The following is an 18,985-nucleotide window of genomic DNA, read 5'->3' as shown; positions in this document are numbered from 1 at the left end:
GCATGTGCATTCAGCTCGTGGATTTGCTGGGATCCAGCTCATCTCAGATGTCCTTATGCACAGCGCTGGTGGTGGGCCAGCTGTCAGCTAGGGCAGTGTGACAGCAGTGACTGAGCCACATGTTTCTCATCGTCAGCAGAGTAACATGGGTTCGTTTAAATGGTGGCAGCAGAGTTCCAAAAGAGCGAGCAGAAGCTTGTGAAGTTGCTAGGGCTGTAGGCTCAAAAAAGTTATTTTACTGCCAGGCCAGCCCAGAGCAAAGGGAACTGTAAACAGATTCTGTCTCGGGAGGGGAGGAGCTCACGTATGGAGCACTGTTTCCAAGCAGAAGAAACAATTTCTAAGGTGTGGTTTTCCCACACTAAGGGAGACACCACCAGCCTGTGCATATTGAAGGATGCAATGCAATTTTACCAATTAAGAAAATGTTAACTTATTAGCCATAGTGTAGAATGCTGCCACATATACAAAGCTGATCAGACTAAAACAAAGCATCTTCCATTAAAATATATCTGGAACTTTCTGAGACTTAACAGCAGAAACACCAGCATATATGTGGGATAGCGTGAAAATTAAAACAGCTCCTTCATAAAGTGTATGGCAGCTCAGCAAAGTTGCAGGCCAGTGTTGGCCATATTTATAGTCCTGTCGTGTGCCTACTGTTCACAGTACTGACCCTGGGACACAGGAAGACCCTGAAGTATCCTGTGGGTTATTCATCTGTTCCTTCATTCAACACAGAGAAATAATATTCACGAGGGTCTTATTGTGGGCAAGAGAATATGTGTACCAGGATGCGAAAGTGGGGCTCTTCGTCTGTGTCTCAGCTGGAGTCCCGATCACTGCAAGGCGAACAGTGCAGGCCGAGTGCTGTGCTAAGCCCACAGCTCTAAAGTCGGGCACTGGAAATCCTGTGTGAGACTTGCCACAGGGCATCATAGACTGTTTTTGTAACCCTTATCTTAGAAGGCCAGTGCCTACATAGAGGGCATGCAATAGCTGAGGGTTATGGGGAAAGGGAAAGAGGACACTTCTGTGGGGAGGAGTGACAGACTCGGCTCCTCTAAGCCCTGTAGGTGTTGTCCTTGTTGGGCCTGCATGGCCAGTTGTAGCAGGAATCTTGCTGTGTCCATTTACAGACAATATTTGATATCTGCTCAAATTCCTCGTCGTCCACCTTGGTATCTGACTACTCTGGCCTGTCCTCAGCAAGAATCCCCCCTCAACCCTGGTGTTTCTTTTAGCCATTGTCCATCCACTGGTCCCCCCATCCAGCTCCTTGGCTACGAATCCCCACTTGTCCTTGCTGGATTTGGAACTGCGCTAGTTCTATATTGAGGTCTCTTTCCTGCAATAGGTTCTGAACAAAACTCGTTTTTGCTGTATTACTTTGCTTTGCTACTTTTCAGTTCCGGTTTTCTTTGACAAAAGGGTCCTCCTCACCTCCTACCCATATCCCATGGAGCTGGGGCATGACAATTTTTCCCCTCAGCAGGTGAGAGGCTTCAAACTTCAAGTTTTGAACTCTGCTTTGTAGAATCTCTGGGGGACCAAGAATCAGTGCCACACAGAAGCCTGGAACTTCCTACAGGCAAGAGGCTGGGTGAGGCCAACATTGGGGGCTGTGGAGGGAGGGATCTCTCGAAGGACACTGCATGGCCCCTCATGGTGTGACGAGGGTGCAGCCAGCGTGGAGCCATCTTGGATGCCAACAAGAGGACTGCCTGGAAGGATAATTGGCCAGAAGAGGAGCTGAACGAACCAGCAGATGCCAGGAGTGGGAGAGGGACATTAAGGTAAGGGTGGTGCACATGGATGGCCCTGGTGGATCACATGGGTGGGAGGGTGAGGTGGGGTCACATGTGAAGGGGGCATCACATGGTGCAGAGAGACAAGGTGGTGGAACCCCTGCCCACCCCACCTGGAAACCTTCCAGTTCTGAAACTGGGTGGGGAAGGGGGAACTAATCGGCTATTCTAAGGAGTTCTATAAAGTGTGTCCTTATTGGGCTGCAAACTGTTAACGGCCAAAAGAAATCTTCTTAGGAACACGTGTGAGAATAGGACCATTTCTTAGGTAAGAGTAACCTGAAAAGTGATGGGCCCTGCCTGAAATTTCATTCAGAGGCAGAGAAGTAGTGCACAATGCGTTGGGGTGTGGGTGGGTGGGAATAGAACCACTTTTGCCATGCACCTCTTGAATCTCATTGCTGTCAATCTGTGACACGGACAGGATTTCATGGTTTCTAATTTTATCCTCACCACACAGTGACATTTCTGCTCTCATACCTTTGTTTTAGAGGCTGAAAATGGCAAATTTGCAGGTATAAGTGTCTTGCTCACATAGTCACAGTAAGGGGTTACACAGTGGCAAATCCCCATGACCCTGCGTACTTAGCACTGCACCCCCACTTCCCTATTTGTGGCTTAGCAAAAGGCTGGCTCAGCAGGCTTGAGAGAGCTCTGGGGGAGAACAGCTTGACACCAGGGGTGTCTGGAGTTTCCTTTTTTAACCAAGCTGCTTCCTCACCCAGGGAGCTGTCCCTGCTACTTATTTACTTAGCCAGCCCCTGCCTCCTCTCTATAAATATGTGTGACACTGTGAGGGTGGTTCCTCTCCTGGACTTCTCCCTGGTGCATGTAGTCCAGCTGTGCACAACCCAGCACACTGTGAATGCTGAGGCTATCGTGTGTGTCCTCCTCTTCTCTGCTTTAAGTCACTTGATATCCAACCCCATTTTACATTTATCCTGCAGCCTGCATGTGTCTCTGCTTCTTTGTAGGAGAGTAGTGGAGAGGAGATTCACAGCCTGGGTTGCCATTTGGCAAAATCCACTCTTGGTCCTTGATGCCACAGGTTATGTTATATGGCTTGCACATCGTGTGTCAGGCACTGACACAAAAGAAGAGGGGAAGGGGCTCTGGAGCCTTACAAGTAGATGCAGGAGTAACAGAGTTACAAAAGTATGTGTAACAAAATCTTTGTGTCTTGCTTGCACAGGAAAAGAGCTCATATTTTAGGGCCTATCCCACAAGGTTTGAGGAAAAAGACATTTAATATGGCCAGAGAAATCAATTATAGGTCACGTATTGCCCCAGTTTCTGGTTAATTGTGCTCACACCCTACTTGGCCCTGGGTCCCATTGTATCCCTTAGGCCAGGATAAGTCCCTAGTGAGTTTCCATTTATTCCCCTAGAAGTGGGTGTGTACCTGCCCATCTAGGATCGTGGACAATGCACAGCAGAGCAGGAATGGAATTTAGAGCTGTCTTCAACAAATGCTTCATTTTACACATGAAGAAACTGAGGCACATAATGTATTTTGACCAATTTCTCTTTGAATCTCGTACTTAAAAAAGTGGAAGACAAGGTCCTGGAAATTTGGGAAGTTCAAGTTCAAGGCCTGATTTAATTGGTTTTATTCTCAGACTATCACGTGGCCTGTTTTCTAGAGATACAACTTTACAGTGAGTTACAGAAGAAGTGCACATGCATGGGGCTCTCACTTCCATTCTTTCTTTTACCAGGCAAAAGGACAAAAGCCTCCTCCCACACATTAAAAACCCAACCATTCTTCCAGACACATTTTTCTTGCCTCTCCCAGCCATCTTAGGCTGGCTCCAGCCAAGCCTTCCCCCCAATCCTTTTTTGTTTCCCATTCTCACAGTGCCAACTGCATTGGCTTTTCTCTGAATCCCAAGAGACAGGAAGGATATGCCCCATGGCTTGTGGCATGTTGTGTTTTAGGCTACTTACTCAGGTCGAATTACCTTGCTATGGTTTGGGTGTTTGTCCCCTCAAAGCCTCTTTTGAATCTTAGTCCCCAGTGCTGCAGTTATGGGAGGTGGAGCGTAATGAAAGGTGACTGAGTCAGAAGGGTGGGGCCCTCAAAAATGGATTGATGTCCTTACCAAGGAGGTGTATTAGTTATCCAGAGAGTGGGCTGCTATAAAGTAAGCCCAGCACCTCATGCTTTCTCTATTTGGTAGGTGTTTGCTTGCCTGTCTGCTTTTCTACCTTGTTATAACACAGTACAAAACCCCTTGCCAGAAGCTGCCACCATGCCCTTGGACTTTCCAGCCTCCAGAACCATAAGCAAATGAACTTTTCTGTATAAATTATCCAGTCTCAGGTGTTCTGTTGTAGCAAAGGAAAACAAACTAAGACACCACATTAGGGAAAACAGAGATTTTTTTACAAGGGTTAGCCTAGTTTTCCAGGGGTTTTGTTTGTGTTTCTGCATTGGCATTGTGGTCAATGCTCCATGGAGTATCAGTGTTACCTGGCCTTCTCTTTTATAAGCATTGTCTCCTCTCAGCAGCCAAACCTGGTTGAGCAGGTATGTGACATTTCTGATCCCCTGCTATAAAATATTCTCCCAGGGTCCATCAAAATCTCACAATCTAGTTGCAAGAAAACATCCCACCTACTACATAGTTCAATGTGAAAAAGCCTGAGAATCGATACCTGATGGAAGATTTAAGGCAAAGAGATACTCTTAAGGACAGAAAATATTTCCATATTTGTCCCCCAAACCTACTTCCTATGTTGGTTAATTAGGGACACACTCTACGCCAAGGTACTGTTTCTTATGTCATCCATAGAAACTGTTTTAACAACACTTGATTTCTCTGTCAATAGGGAATAATACCTGCCCTGCTAACTTCTCAGAGAACCAGTCTGAGGCATGAAGAAAATAAAGCAAGCACAGTAGGAGCAAATGAGACAGGCTTTGGGGCTCACCTCTGTGGCTGTCCCAGGGCCGACTTTTAAAGACTATTTTGCACCACTTTGACCTAAGCTCTCTCAACAGGCCAGAAGCAAATACACATCTAACAAAGGGTGCAGGATGAAGGCACATTACAGCTATAACTCTTATGATGTTCTTTATGGCTTACAAATCACTTAAAGGCCACTATTTCCTTTGATTCTTAACAAGAACTTTCTTTAAGGAAGGAATCATTGTCCTCTTTTCATCACCCAGATGAAAAGCTAAATTGTTTGGCACATAAATGATTTTCCCAAGGCTAATTTGGAGGAGACAGCGGAGCTCAGATTTGGATATAGTTTCCTCTGAGTCCTATTCCTCTGATCTTTCCTCAGGGTCAGTTTAATTTTGTCCCCTCACATCTGGGCAGTCACCAGTGTCTTCAGAACACATGACATTTCTTCTTGCTTCCTTCCCTTTCCCTCAACATCATGCTCGAGGAACAGCGCAGAGGCGGTGTTTGACTGGGGAGATGGTGATGCCCATTCTGAACTTCAGGCTCAGCTTCTCATTGTTTGGGGGCTTGAAGGTAAGTTTTTGCATAAGGTAAGTGAAGAAAATAAACAGCTCAGACCTGGCCAACTGTTCTCCAAGGCATGCCCGCTTTCCTGAAAGACAAAATCAAAAGAGGAGTTGTCCTCCCAGGTGGCATTGGTGCCTCGCAGAGATTAGGATCCTCAACGACAACCTGGAAACCTCAGCTGAGGAAGGGCTTTATGTGCAGAAGCGTAAGTCTGACAACCACTTGGGTTCACCCAGGCACAGAAAGCAGAAGTCCTGAAGCACAAAGCCAAATGCCTTCAGAGATTAGGCAGGTGAGGTTGAGGGCTGAAGCTGGAAGGTGTGGGACCATAGAACCGGGAGGCTGGGCTGACCTACCAAGTAGGTGTCTAGACTAAGGGCTTTAAAATCTTAACAAACAACAACAAATGGAGACAATGAAACAATAATAAATCTCTGTGTTAATGTTTTCCAATCCTTAAAAGGAAACTGTCCAAATTATAATTAAGTAACTATCAGAGGAGGGTTTCTAAGGTACAAGTTATCTTTCCCCTATGGCACATTCTCCTCCTTAATTATGGAGACCTCACTGGCATGGATGACCCTGTATATCGGAACCACTTCCGACTCCTTCCTTGTGATACTTGGTGGTCTTTCCCCCACACAAGCCATTGCTTCTAAAGTGGGGCCCGAGGCTGGGTCCTGCTCTCCACAGCTCACACCCAGCACTGCCCTGGTCCCGTCCCACTCCCTGTTATGTGTGGGTGAACTGGAGTCAGAAGGACAGAGGTCCAATTCTACTCCTCCCACATTGTAGCCGTGTGACTGGGGCAAATTAAGCAACCTCTCTAGGCATTAGTGAAAATGTATATGTGTTTATGATGAGAAATTTATTTTATATGTTGTGTCGGCTACACACTGAATCCAAGTGGGTCAAGCAATAATTTATAAAGCAAAACAAAGTATTTTAAAATGTCACCTAGATAATAGTAAACCTTCTAGCTGTATAATAGCTTATTGTTAACTTGATATGGTTAATTTTGAAAACAGAAGAATACAATTTAAAGCATGACCTTGGCTAGGCATGACCTTGGCTCACCCCTGTAATCCCAGCACTTTGGGAGGCTGAGGTGGGAGAATCGCTTCAGGCTAGGAGTTAAGACCAACCTGAACAATATAGTGAGGTCCTGTGGCCACACAAGATAGAAAAAATTAGCTGGGCACGGAGGTGTGTGCCTGCAGTCCCAGCTGCTCGGGCTGCTGAGGCAGGAGGATCACGATCTCAGGTGTTTGAGGCTGCAATGAGCTAAGATCACACCACTGCACTCCAGCCTAGGTGATAGAGGAAGATCCTGTCTATAAAAAGAAATAAAAATGAAAAGTAAAACATGACCTTTAAATAAAACTTTTTGGGTAGCAATGTTATTAAAATAGCTTTCTGCATATTATAGTTCTTTACTGTGGTACTTTCCATAATGTGCCTTTTATTCTGAAATAATTACAAATTACAAAAATCTTACAAAGATAATATATAGAACATATTTCTCCTGAGTTATTTGAGAGTAAATTGCCTACATTATTCATGAAATCTTCAGTATGTATTTTCTACAAACAAGGACATTGTCCAACATAATCTCAATGTAACCACCGAAGCCAGGAAATTAACGTGGATGCATTATTCCATCTTATCCTCAGATCCCATTAAGGTTTTGCCAGTTGTCCCTATAATGTCCTTTATTTGAAAAGGCTCAAGAATGGTGTCACGTGTTGCTTTTAGCTGTCATGTCTCTTTAGTCTCCTTCGGTCCAGAATAATTTCTCACTCTTCATGTAACTTTCATGGTTCTAGCTGTTTAAATAATACAGACCAGTTATTTTGCAAATGTCTCTCATGTTTTCCTCATGATTGGATTCAGGTTTGAGGTTCTGCATTTTTGGTAGGAATATCACCTAAGTGTTACAGTGTTGCTCTCATTTTATCAGGTGGTACACAATTTTGATTTGTCCCATTATTGGTGTTCACTTGATTAAAGAGGTATCTACCAAGTTGTCCCTTATAAAAATTATTCTTTTTCTCTTTGTAACTAATAAATACTTTGAACTATGTTAACAAACCATTGCCCATTAAACTTTTATATACTTGTTTCCACTGCTATTTCTTGACCAAATATTTATTACTGATGGTTGCCAAATCATGATTTTTAAAATTCCATCATTTCTTCCACATGAACTAGTTAGCATTCTTAAAGGAAATGTGTGCACTCCTCCCCACTTATTTATTCATTCATTTCTGCATATCAGTATGGATTCATGGGATTCCTATTTTCAATCAAGTGGTTATAATCTGTTACTATCATTACTAGTTTTGATGCTCAAAATATTCCAGATTTGACCATTAGATGCCCATTCATGCTGACATTTTCTGCCTTTTTGGCACAACAATATATTCCAGTTTTATCTTATGCTTTCTCTTCCCTAGCCCTGGAATCAGCCATTTTTCCAAAAATCATGGTTCCTATTAGTGCATATTGACATGTACAAATCAATATCTGGGCATTAGACAAGTTCAGTGCACTCCAGATGTTGCTTCTATGTCATCTCAGTGGACAGAGCTGGGGAATATATGTATGTATATAATGTAAGTATATATTCAAATGTGTACATACATACCCATATTTACATCTATATTTCTATATCTATTGAAAATCTCCATTCCAATACCACAGAGTTCACTCTATTTTCTCCCTTTCCCTATTTCTAATGTTCTCCCATTATCTCAATATGTTTACTTAATGGATCAGTGTCCCTTCTATATAACTTATCTCCCATCACTACCACGGCCACCCTGTATGGAACCTTCCTCATCTTGCTTGTGCTCTGAGACTGGCTCTAGGCCACCACTGCCCACTCCCTGAGTGAATATCCTGCTCTTCCCTTGAGCTGCAATACCCCACACCAGAATACCACTATGTCTCCTGTGTGCATTTTTATTAGCTTATTTCCTCCCTAAGTAATGCACACCCACTGCAAAAATAAAAAAGCATGAAAAAATATGAAGAAGAAAATGAAAAATATATGTAATCCCAGAATCCAGACAAACACACTTTGAACATTTTCCCATATTTCCTCATTGTCCTAGTGAGGATTCCCCAGACACTATAATAGCTATTAAACCCTATAGTTAATTCTATATGCTGCTTTTGCTACTTTGTGTTTTTGCTGTGTGATTAGATATTCTTGGAATTTGGTAATGTATGTATGCCTAAATTTTTGTTCATTTCCTATAACAAGTTGAGGAAATAAAATTAGAACATGTATGCAAAAGTGCTTAATAAATGTAAATGTGCTTCATGATTATGTCATTATTACTGTGTGTCTGTGTTTCCCACCAGCATGTGTCTAATTCATCTCTGTTCTCCTCATTTTCATCTCTTTACCCATCACAGACAGCACAATTAGCAACTTGTTTAAAATGGTGCCATATCAGCATATATAAATACCCAAGATTCTCCTAGAAGAATCAGATATTATGACAAAACTGGACCCAGGAAATGAGGAACAAGAGTTAAAGAACTTGTTCCATGAATACCTACCTGTGTGACTATGAGTAAACCATTCATTCTCACAGAGCTAAGTGTTTTCCCTTGTCAAATACATGAAATACTCTCTCTCCTGTGTTACATGGCGGGGCAAGGATCCCAATGAGATAGAAGGTATGAATTTGCTTTTAAAAGGTGCATCCAGATTCATAAAGCAAATCCCTCATGATCTAAACAAAATGATGAAAAGCTACACCATAATAGCCAGAGACTTCAACACCCCTCTGACAGAACAGGATAGATCCTCCAAACAGATAATTAATAAAGAAAGGATGGACTTCAACAGAACTCTAGAACAAATGGGCCTGGCTGACATTTACAGAACAATCTACCCCAAAATTATTGAATATATGTTTTTCTCATCAGCTCATGGGACATTCTCTAAGATTGACCATATCCTAGGCCACAAAGCATGTTTCAAAAAATTAAAAAAATAGAAATTATACCATGTATCTTCTTAGACCACAGTGGAATAAAATTAGAAATCAACTCCAACAGAAACTCTCATCTCTACACAAAGTCATGGAAACTAAACAAACTTCTGCCGAACAATTGTTTCATTAAGGAGGAAATCAAGATGGAAATCAAAAGATTCTTTGAACTAAATGACAAAGGAGACACAAGTTATCAAAATCTGTGGGACACAGTTAAAGGAGTCTTGCGAGGAAAATTTATATCCATAAATGCCTACATCCAAAATACAGAAAGATCACAAAAAATCTAATGAATCCTCTCAAAGAGCTGGAAAAGGATGAGCAAAGCAACCCCAAACCCAGCAGAAGAAATGAAATAACGAAGATCAGAGTAGAACTAAATGAAATTGATAATAAAAAAACTATATGGACGATTAATAAAACAAAAAGTTCGTTCTTTGAAAAAATAAATAAAATTGACACACCTCTGGCTAGATTAATGAGAATCAGAAAAGAAAAAACTCTAATAAGCTCCAACAGGAATGAAAAAGGAGAAATTACAACTGATAACATGGAAATACAAAATATCATCTATGAATACTATAAAAACCTCTATGCACATAAACTGGAAAATGTGGAGGAAATGGACAAATTCTTAGAAACACACAGCCTCCCTAGGCTCAATCAGGAAGAAATAGAATTCCCGAACAGACCAATATCCATTACCAAAATTGAAACAGCAATAAAAAAACCTTCCTAAAAAAAAGTCCTGGACCAGAAGTTTTCACACTCGAATTTTACCAGACCTACTACAAAGAAGAACTGGTGCCTATCCTGCAGAAATTATTCCACAACATCGAGAAGGAAGGAATCCTCCCCAACATATTTTATGAAGCCAACATCACCCTGATACAAACACCAGGAAAGGACGCAACAACAAAAGATAACTACAGACCAATATCCCTTACGCATATAGATGCAAAAATTCTCAACAAAATCCTAGCTGCCAAATTCAAGTGCTTATCAAAAAAATAATCGATCACAACCAAGTGGGCTTCATCCCAGAGATGCAGGGATGGTTCAACATACGCAAATCTATAAATGTAATTCACCACATAAATAGAAGCAGAAACAAAGACCTCTCAATAGACTCAGAAAAAGCATTTGACAAAATTCAACAGCTTTTTATGATAAGAATCCTTAACAAAATAGGCATAAACAGAACTTAACCTAAAATTGATACAAGCTAAATATGACAAACCCACAGCCAACATCATACTGAATGGGGAAAAATTGAAAGTATTCCTTCTTAGAACTGGAACCAGACAGAGGTTGCCCTCTATCACTGCTTCTATTCAACATAGTGCTGGAAGTCCTAGCCAGAGCAATCAGACAAGAGAAGCAAATCAAGGGCATCCAAATCGGGGCAGAAGTAGTCAAACTATTTCTCTTTCCTGATGATATGACCTTATATCTAGAAAACCCCAAAGATTCTGACATGAGACTATTGGAATTGATAAATTCAGCAAAGTCTCAGGTTACAAAATCAATGTACAGAAATCAGTAGCATTCCTATATGCCAACAACAGTCAAACTGAGAACCAAATCAAAGACTCAATACCTTTCACAATAGCAACAAAGAAAATAAAGCACCTAGGAATATATTTAACTAAGGAGGTAAAAGACCTTTACAGGGTGGAGTACAAAACATTAAGGAAGGAAATAGCAGAGGATGTAAACAGATGAAAAACCATACCATGATCACGGGTTAGCAGAATCAACACTGTTAAAATGTCAGTACTACCCAAAGTGATCTACAGATTCAATGCAATCTCTATTAAAATACCAACATGATTTTTCACAGATCTAGAAAAAATAATTCTATGCTTTGTATGAAACCAGAGAAAACCCCGTATAGCAAAAGCAATCTTAAGCAAAAAGAACAAATTGGGAGGCATCAATTTACCAGATTTCAAGCTATACTATAAGGCTATAGTAAATAAAATAGCATCGTACTGGCACAAGAACAAAGACATAAACCAATGGAACAGCACTGAGAACCCAGATATAAAACCATCCTCAAATAGCCATCTAATCTCTGACAAAATAGACCAAAACATACACTGGGGAAAAGAATCCTTATTCAATAAATGGTGCTGGGAAAACTGGATAGCCACATGTAGAAGACTTAAACAGAATCCTCACCTTTCACAAAAATCAACTCACAATTGATAACAGACTTAAACCTAAGGTATGAAACTATAAGAATTCTAGAAGAAAATGTTAGAAATACTCTTACAGACACTGGCCTAGGCAAAGAATTTATGAAGAAGACCCCAAAGGCAATCACAGCAACAACAAAAACAAATAAATGGGACCTGATCAAATTAAAAAGCTTCTACACAGCCAAGGAAACTATCACGAGAGCAAACAGACAACCTATAAAATGGGACAAAATATTTGCATGTTACAAATCCGATAAAGGGCTGATAACTAGAATCTATATAGAACTCAGGAAAATCACCAAGAAAAAATTCAAATACAGTGTCAAAAAGTGGGCAAAGGACATGAACAGAAACTTTTCAAAAGAAGACAGACTAATGGCTAACAAACATATGAAAAAAATGCTCAACATCTCTAATAATCGGGGAAATGCAAATCAAAACCACAATGAGATATCACTTATCTCCTGTGAGAATAGCCTTTATCAAAAAGTCCCAAAACCAATAAATGTTGGTGTGGTTGAGGAGAGATTGGAACACTCATACACTGCTGGTTGGACTGCAGACTAGTACAACCTCTGTGGAAAGCAATATGGAGATACCTTAAAGAGATACAAGTAGAACTACCATTTGATCCAGCAATCCCATTACTGGGCATCTACCCCAAAGAACAAAAGACAGTCTATAAAAAAGACACCTGCACTAGAATGTTTATAGCAGCACAATTCACAATTGCAAAGAAGGGGAAACAACCCAAGTGCCCATCAATACATGAATGGATTAATAAAATGTGGTATATGTATATCATGGAGTTCTCTTCAGCCACAGAAAACAATGATGATATAGCACCTCTTGTATTATCCTGGATAGAGCTGGAACCCATTCTACTAAGTGAAGTTTAACAAGAATGGAAAAACAAGCACCACATGTACTCACCATCATATTGGTATTAATTGATCAACACTTATGTGCACATGTAGTAATAACATTCATCAGGTGTTGGGCAGGTGGGAGGCGGGTGGAAAGGATGCGCATATACATACCTAATGGGTGCGGTGCACACCGTGTGAGGGATGGACACTCTTGGAGCTCTGACTTGGGTGGGGCAAGGACAATATATGTAAACTAAACATTTGTACCCCCATAATATGCTGAAATAAAAATAAAAAAATAAAAAAAAATAAAAATGTATTAACTAGATTAAAATTTAAAAAAAGCAAAAGGACTTCTTCAGGCAGTGCTCATAGAGCAGAACCCAAGCTAAACCATTGGTGGTCAGAGTCACTGGCTGAAGTGTGCAGGTGGATACGTAACCCCATTCCCCTGCCCTTCCCTCTCTCCTTATTATAGATTAGCTTTTTTTCTATGTGAATGGGCATCCCTTAAAAAGAACTTGGGACATTTGAAAACTCAATAAAGATGGAAAATGTGCCCCTCTTTGTGAGGGAGAGGTGGAGTCAGGATGTCTGTCCCCAGCTACGTGGAGGACAGCACAAGGGAAGCTGACATCTCCAGTGGAGGCCGGGAGGGCATGGGAAGGAAGGGCAGGCTGAGCACTGCCCAACCAGGGGGTCCTGGTACAGCAACCATAGGGAGATGGAGTGGCACTGGGTGGGGCCATCTAGAGACATTGCAGCTAAACAAAAGACTGCAGGGAGAAGAGCAGGGGAGGCTGGGAGAGGGATTCTGGACTACCGCATGCCTATTACAACTTACCTATTGAGAAAGGCAGAAAGGCTTCCCTTTTCTTAAACTGTCCATTTTCCAGAAAATGCTCGGGATTGAACGTGTCCGGGGTGGCCCATTCTGTGGGGTCCCTGTGCAGTGCAGTCAAATTGGTCAGGATCATAGTCCCCTAGAAAAAGCAGCAAAGACTCAGGCAGGGCTTGACCCAAGCAGCACAATCATGCCAAGGGGTGGAGGTCCTTGGACTTCCATGCCAGGACCTGAGACACCCTTCAAAACCTTCCCATAGTCTCATCAGCCCCCCACCCAATACACTCTCTTTGCATGGAGCAGCTTACAGATTGGACTGCATTTGCCTGCTGGGAATTTTACCAAAAAATTTTAGCTACATTTGAGTGAAGAATGGATTTTCCATTCTACACCAACAGGGACAGATTGGTGTAGATCCTCGGAGGGGACGTGTATGCATGGATGGGAGAATAAGGCAACAGCTGCTCAGACCACATTCTACCATGAAGTGGTCAGGAAGTGCTAACTGGGGCAGCTCCACACAGGGAAAGGACATGTCATTCACCTGTGTTTCTCCTATTCTCTTCCCTCCAACATCTGTACACTGTCCCCAGTCCCCATAGGTCCAATAACAGCATCAGGGAGCCCAGTGAGAGGACCCCTCTCCAGCCAGGTACATACTAGCAAACCCAGGAAACCCCAGAGTGAGCCTTTCCCTCACTCTGCCTTCATCCAACTCATCAGTGAGACTGGTCCATTTTACTTTCAATTTTTCTTGATTCTGTCACCTACATTCCATGTCCACCACCACTGCCTTAGTCTAGGCTGCCACTTTCCTGTAACAGCCTCCTAGCTGTGCCCACATCCTCTCGCCCATTTCAATCTGCTCCACGCCCTGAAAGCAGAGTGAGCCTGGAGCATGATCTAGTGACATCACCCCACAGGCTCAGCCCTCACACTCAGGACCCTTCAGCACCTTCCCATCCCCCTCAGGGTGAAGCCCCTTCACCTGCTCCTCTCTGGGCGCCTCTCAGCCCCTGCCTGTGCTCCTTCTATGGTGGTCTACTTTCAGCTTCTCAAACACAACATGTGCCGTCTCATTTCAATGCTTTTTAAAAATACTGTTTGCCTCGTGAGGAAAGTTCTTCCTCCCCACTTTGTCTATGACCTAAGTAACTCTTAATCATCCTTTAATCTGCAGCTCAAAGCTCACTTCCTTCTGAAAGCCTTCCCTGAGCACTCCTGCCAGTCTGCACCTGTATAGAACCCAGTGAGTTCTTTCCTGAGCGCAGTTACCATGGTTGTAAAGATGCACTTGCATGACTATTTTCCTCACAGTTGTTCTTGTCCTGAGCATTTCACATGCCTAATGAATATTTGTTGAATTATTAAAGAATAATAACTGCCATTTTAAGCACTTTCCATACTAAGCACTGGGTTAAATGCTCTACATGCATGATCTCATTTTACCTTGTGGATCCTATGAGGTAGGTTTAAACACATTTTACAGATGAAGAAATTGAAGCTCTGAGAGGTTAAATGTCATGCCCAGAGTCCACAGTGGAGAGAGTGGCACTATGACTTGAACTAGGTGAATTTGATGTCAAAGGCATGGCTCTAGACTTTGTAACATATACTTAACTGGATTTCTCAATTCTCAGGATGGTTGATAAAGCTGATGTTAAAAATCAATGGTAGAAGAAGTCTGTTGAGCTGGGCTGGTTCCCTGGAGTTAAATGAATTGCTAGAAAAATGCAAACAGTACCTGGGGAACATAGACCTCAGCCATTATCCACATGACAGTCAATCAGTAAGGAAATAGTAAAGGGACAGTTAGCAAGCAGTATCCAACGGACAAGCTCTTCTAGGTCTACCTCCTGAGATATTCCCCAGGGATGACACACTTGGAGGGACTCAGACAGACTGGAGTAGAGCCACAGATGCTGGCCAAGGTGGGGAGGAGGCAGGAGCACAAACTGCAAAGGTGCAGTGTGGGGAGAGGACACCAGGGGGCGCAGGAGAGCCGTCTGCACAGATCAGGAGAGTAGAAGGTGCAGTGAGATCATAGTCCCTTTGCGAGGACAGGGCATTTTTCAGGGGCCAGTTGAAAAAGTTGCAGGGAGATGCTTTTAGAATCAAAGAAAACCAACTCCTATGGAGGGAGAATGGTATAGTCCAAAAAATGAGAATACACAGCGTTCCTGATCTCGAAATCTCGCCACTTTGTAGTTGAGAGATCTCAGGCAAACTTGATTTATCTGAGCCTGGACTTCCCAATCCATAAAATGGGAATAACAGATTTATTCAGTAAATCCAGCCCCTTGGAAAGAGGCTGGATCCACGACACAGAGTGATTGCTTAGTAAGTGTTCAGTCCTTTCTCTCCTTTCTAATACTTAATTCTGCACTCACTTGGATTGGCTTCCTTGTGAGATAGAAAGTTCCCCAAAATGAGGCTGTAAATAAAAGCTAGAACAATACCTGTGGGGATATTACATTAGAAACACCCTCATTAATGTGATCTTGGCCCAGTTGGTGACAAATGTCCTTTCACATTAGCACATATTATAACCCCAGGACATATTATAACCAATTCACAGCAGAATTTTTCACAGTCTGGCCAGGTCCCTAGTCCTGTGAGATGTTCTACTAAGGCAAAGAAAAGACATTTGTGGCAAAGTCTGACCTAGAACTGCTGCCTGCTGTGCCAACACAAACTCACAACTCACATTAGCATAATGAAAATGCTGAGAGCCCACAGCAAAGGAAAGCCAGTCTTTGCCTAAACACGTTTGGCTTGGAATCCTCCCTTCTCCACTCCCCACATACCTCTAATACCTAGTTAAACTAACATTCTAAAGGCCACACATGCAGGAAAACCTAGTATTGTATTAGCTATGACACAGCTTTCTCCCCATTTACATGACTCCTCAGGACAAGAACACATGTCACTTCTCAAGTTCATATTTCCACCTTCTCAAAGATGGGCTTGAAGAACTGATGCGGGGAGTGCCTACTTACCTTGGGGAGGTGGTAGCCAGCCAAGGTGGTATCGACTGTCACTTCCCGGGGCACGTTCAGGGGGATGATGTTGCCCATCCTCTGCACCTCATGGATGACGGCATTGGTGTAGGGCATGGACTCCCGGGCGGCCAGGCTGGGCTGCTGCCCCTGGCCAATCACTCTGTCAATCTCAGCGTGTACTTTTTCTGGAAAAGAAGAAGAAATTCCATTATTTTTTAAACTTTTATACGTTCTTCTAAAGATGTAGGAGTGGGCTCCAAGATCTCATTTGTTGTATTTTAATTACTGACCAGTCTGCAAAGAAATAAAATGGTTCTCCTTTCTTCAAAGGGTATTTTTTAGAAAACTGCCAATTCTATAATTCTGTTTGAGCCTGGCTCAGCTAAGGAATGAATAACCAGGATCATCGTGCTAATAGAAGGATCTTGTCTTTGTCGATTCAGGCTGCTATAATAAAATACCATGACCTGGGGTGCCTACAAACAGAGATTTATTTCTCACAGTTATGGAACCTGGGATGTACAAGATCAAGGCACCAGTAGATTCAGTGTCTGGTAAACACCTACTTTCTGGAATATAAATGGCACCTTCTCACTACCTCCTCACACGGTAGAAAGGGAAGGCAGCTCCCTAGGATTTCTTTTATGAGGGCACAAATGCATACATGAGCTCATCACCTCCCAAAGGTTCCCACTTTCCAAAACTATCACACTGGGAATTAGGCTTCAACACGTGAATTTGGGGGAGGGGGCACAAATACGCAGACCACAGGACAAGTATAGACTGTAATTTTTCAAGGAGGTATATAAGAGTGGAAAGTGGGCCCTGGCGTATGACCAATGGGGTCACAAACTCTTGTGCTCTATAACTTTACTGTCACCAGTTACTTAAGCTGTTTGAACCTCAGTTTCCTCATCTGATTAATGGGGCTCAATCTGCCTTCATCTTAAGGATGTTTTGGGATTCATGAACTGATTAAGGTGAGTACCCAACAAATGATAGAAACTGGTGGCTATCCCCCAATATCTTTTTTTTCTCTTTTTTTTAAAGATTATTCCTGGATACCTGGTTGTGCAGCTAAAGTGTACATTCCCCAGATTCCCTTGTGACTAAGTGTGACCATGGGACTCAGTTCTGGCCAACAGAATGTAAGCAAAAGTGATGATTAATCCTTGGAACAAGCCCGTAAAGGAAGGGGATGTGTTTCTCCATTTTCCTTCCTACTGATGGAAAGGCAGCCCTAGTGGGAGCCATCTTAGAGACAGCCAACAAGGGCATCATTCTAGACACAACAGCAGCAAGCCGGAAGTAGTTGAAACCTTAAGGACTTTGCAACGTCCAGCTTAGATTTTTTTACCTGAGAGAGAAATAAACTTCTATCACTTATTTTCACTGTTTAATATTAAAACATTTTTAATTGGGCTAAAATACAATAAAATTTACCATCTGAGCCATTTTTAAGTGTACAGTTGAGTACTGTTTAGTATATTCACACTGTTGGCAATTACTCTCCAGAACTTTTTCATCTTGCAAAACTGAAACTGTCTATATATTAAACAATTCCCCATTTCACCCTCTATCAGCCTCTAGCCAGCACCATTCTACTTTCTGTTTCTATGAATTTCACTAGTCTAAGTAGGATCATACAGTATTTGTGTTTTTGTCATCAGCCTTTGTAACTTAGCATGATGTCCTCAAGGTTTATCCATGTTGTAGCATGTGTCAGTTTCCCTCCTTTTAAGGCAGAATAATATTCCACTGCATGTACATTCCACATTTTGTTTATCCACTATTCATCAGTGAATACAGGATTCCTTTTTCCTCTTTGCAATTGTGAATAATACTGCTGTGAACATGAGTATAAACTTCTATCATTTTAATCCATCGTTATTTTGGAGCCTCTATTCAACAAGCCAAACCTATACATTAATTCAGTAGCTCTTAAACTTTCTAAAAAATGCATCCCACAGTAAGAAAGGCATGGTACATCATGACTCAACATGCATATACATAAATATACACACATATAAAGCATCCATTTATGCATCTATAAATAAAAGAAATAAAGTTCCATGAACAAACTTATACTTAGTACATGGGAAACACTCTGATCTTTTCTTTTCTACATTAATCTTAGGGAAAAAATTTGGTCCTGATCCATTAAATTGAGTTTATACCTCATTAATAAGTGTTACCCACAATGTGAAAAACTGTATCATAACAGTTCCCATCCCCCACGTGCTCAAACTGTTCTGAAACATGAAGGAAGAGAAATGATGGGAACAGTCACTGCTCTTGAGTGGACACAGTCTGTGGGGAAGCTATAGAAATAATGTGGGACAAGCCCAATAATGGAGGTAAGGTGAGTCATATCTGGAAGAAGAAAATGCTCATAATTTCCCAGGGCAATGGAGAAACATCTTAGGGAGGGAGCATTTGAGCACATGCTTCAAGAAGAAATACAAGTTTATTATGTAGAGAAATTGGGAAGTACATTCTTCAGCAGGTGTCAGGACAGAGAGGCATAAACAAGGACAGTGCAAAGGAAATGACATGTAGCACAGTCATTATATGAGGGGCAGAGACTGGTCAGGCAGGAAGGAGCACATCATAGGGATGACACACCATACTCAGGACTTTGGACATTATCCAGAAGAAATGGGAAGGTGTTACTCACAAGAAGGGAAGGGCAGCACTAGATTTTCACATGAGAATGGAATACTTTCCTGGAACTTTCCAGGATCTTGACTCAATTCACTATTTCCC

General features: G+C 42.0%; 1 protein-coding gene across 1 annotated transcript in view; it reads right to left on the bottom strand.

Moving 5' to 3' along the window:
* Nucleotides 1–3,379: 3,379 nt before the first annotated feature.
* The window catches only part of LOC123635588 (cytochrome P450 2J2), a 35,279-nt gene continuing 19,673 nt past the window's right edge, over nt 3,380–18,985 (bottom strand). Inside the window, exons 7-9 of the mRNA XM_045547897.1 lie at nt 16,217–16,404; nt 13,218–13,356; nt 3,380–5,375 (exon numbers count right to left, since the gene is read on the bottom strand). Coding sequence (XP_045403853.1) covers nt 5,197–5,375; nt 13,218–13,356; nt 16,217–16,404 — 506 coding nt within the window. The 3' untranslated portion in view covers nt 3,380–5,196. The remainder of the gene's footprint in view (nt 5,376–13,217; nt 13,357–16,216; nt 16,405–18,985) is intronic.

Source organism: Lemur catta, chromosome 3, assembly GCF_020740605.2.
Source record: "Lemur catta isolate mLemCat1 chromosome 3, mLemCat1.pri, whole genome shotgun sequence".
Lineage (NCBI taxonomy): Eukaryota > Metazoa > Chordata > Mammalia > Primates > Lemuridae > Lemur > Lemur catta.
This window is presented reverse-complemented; position numbering and strand designations above follow the sequence as displayed.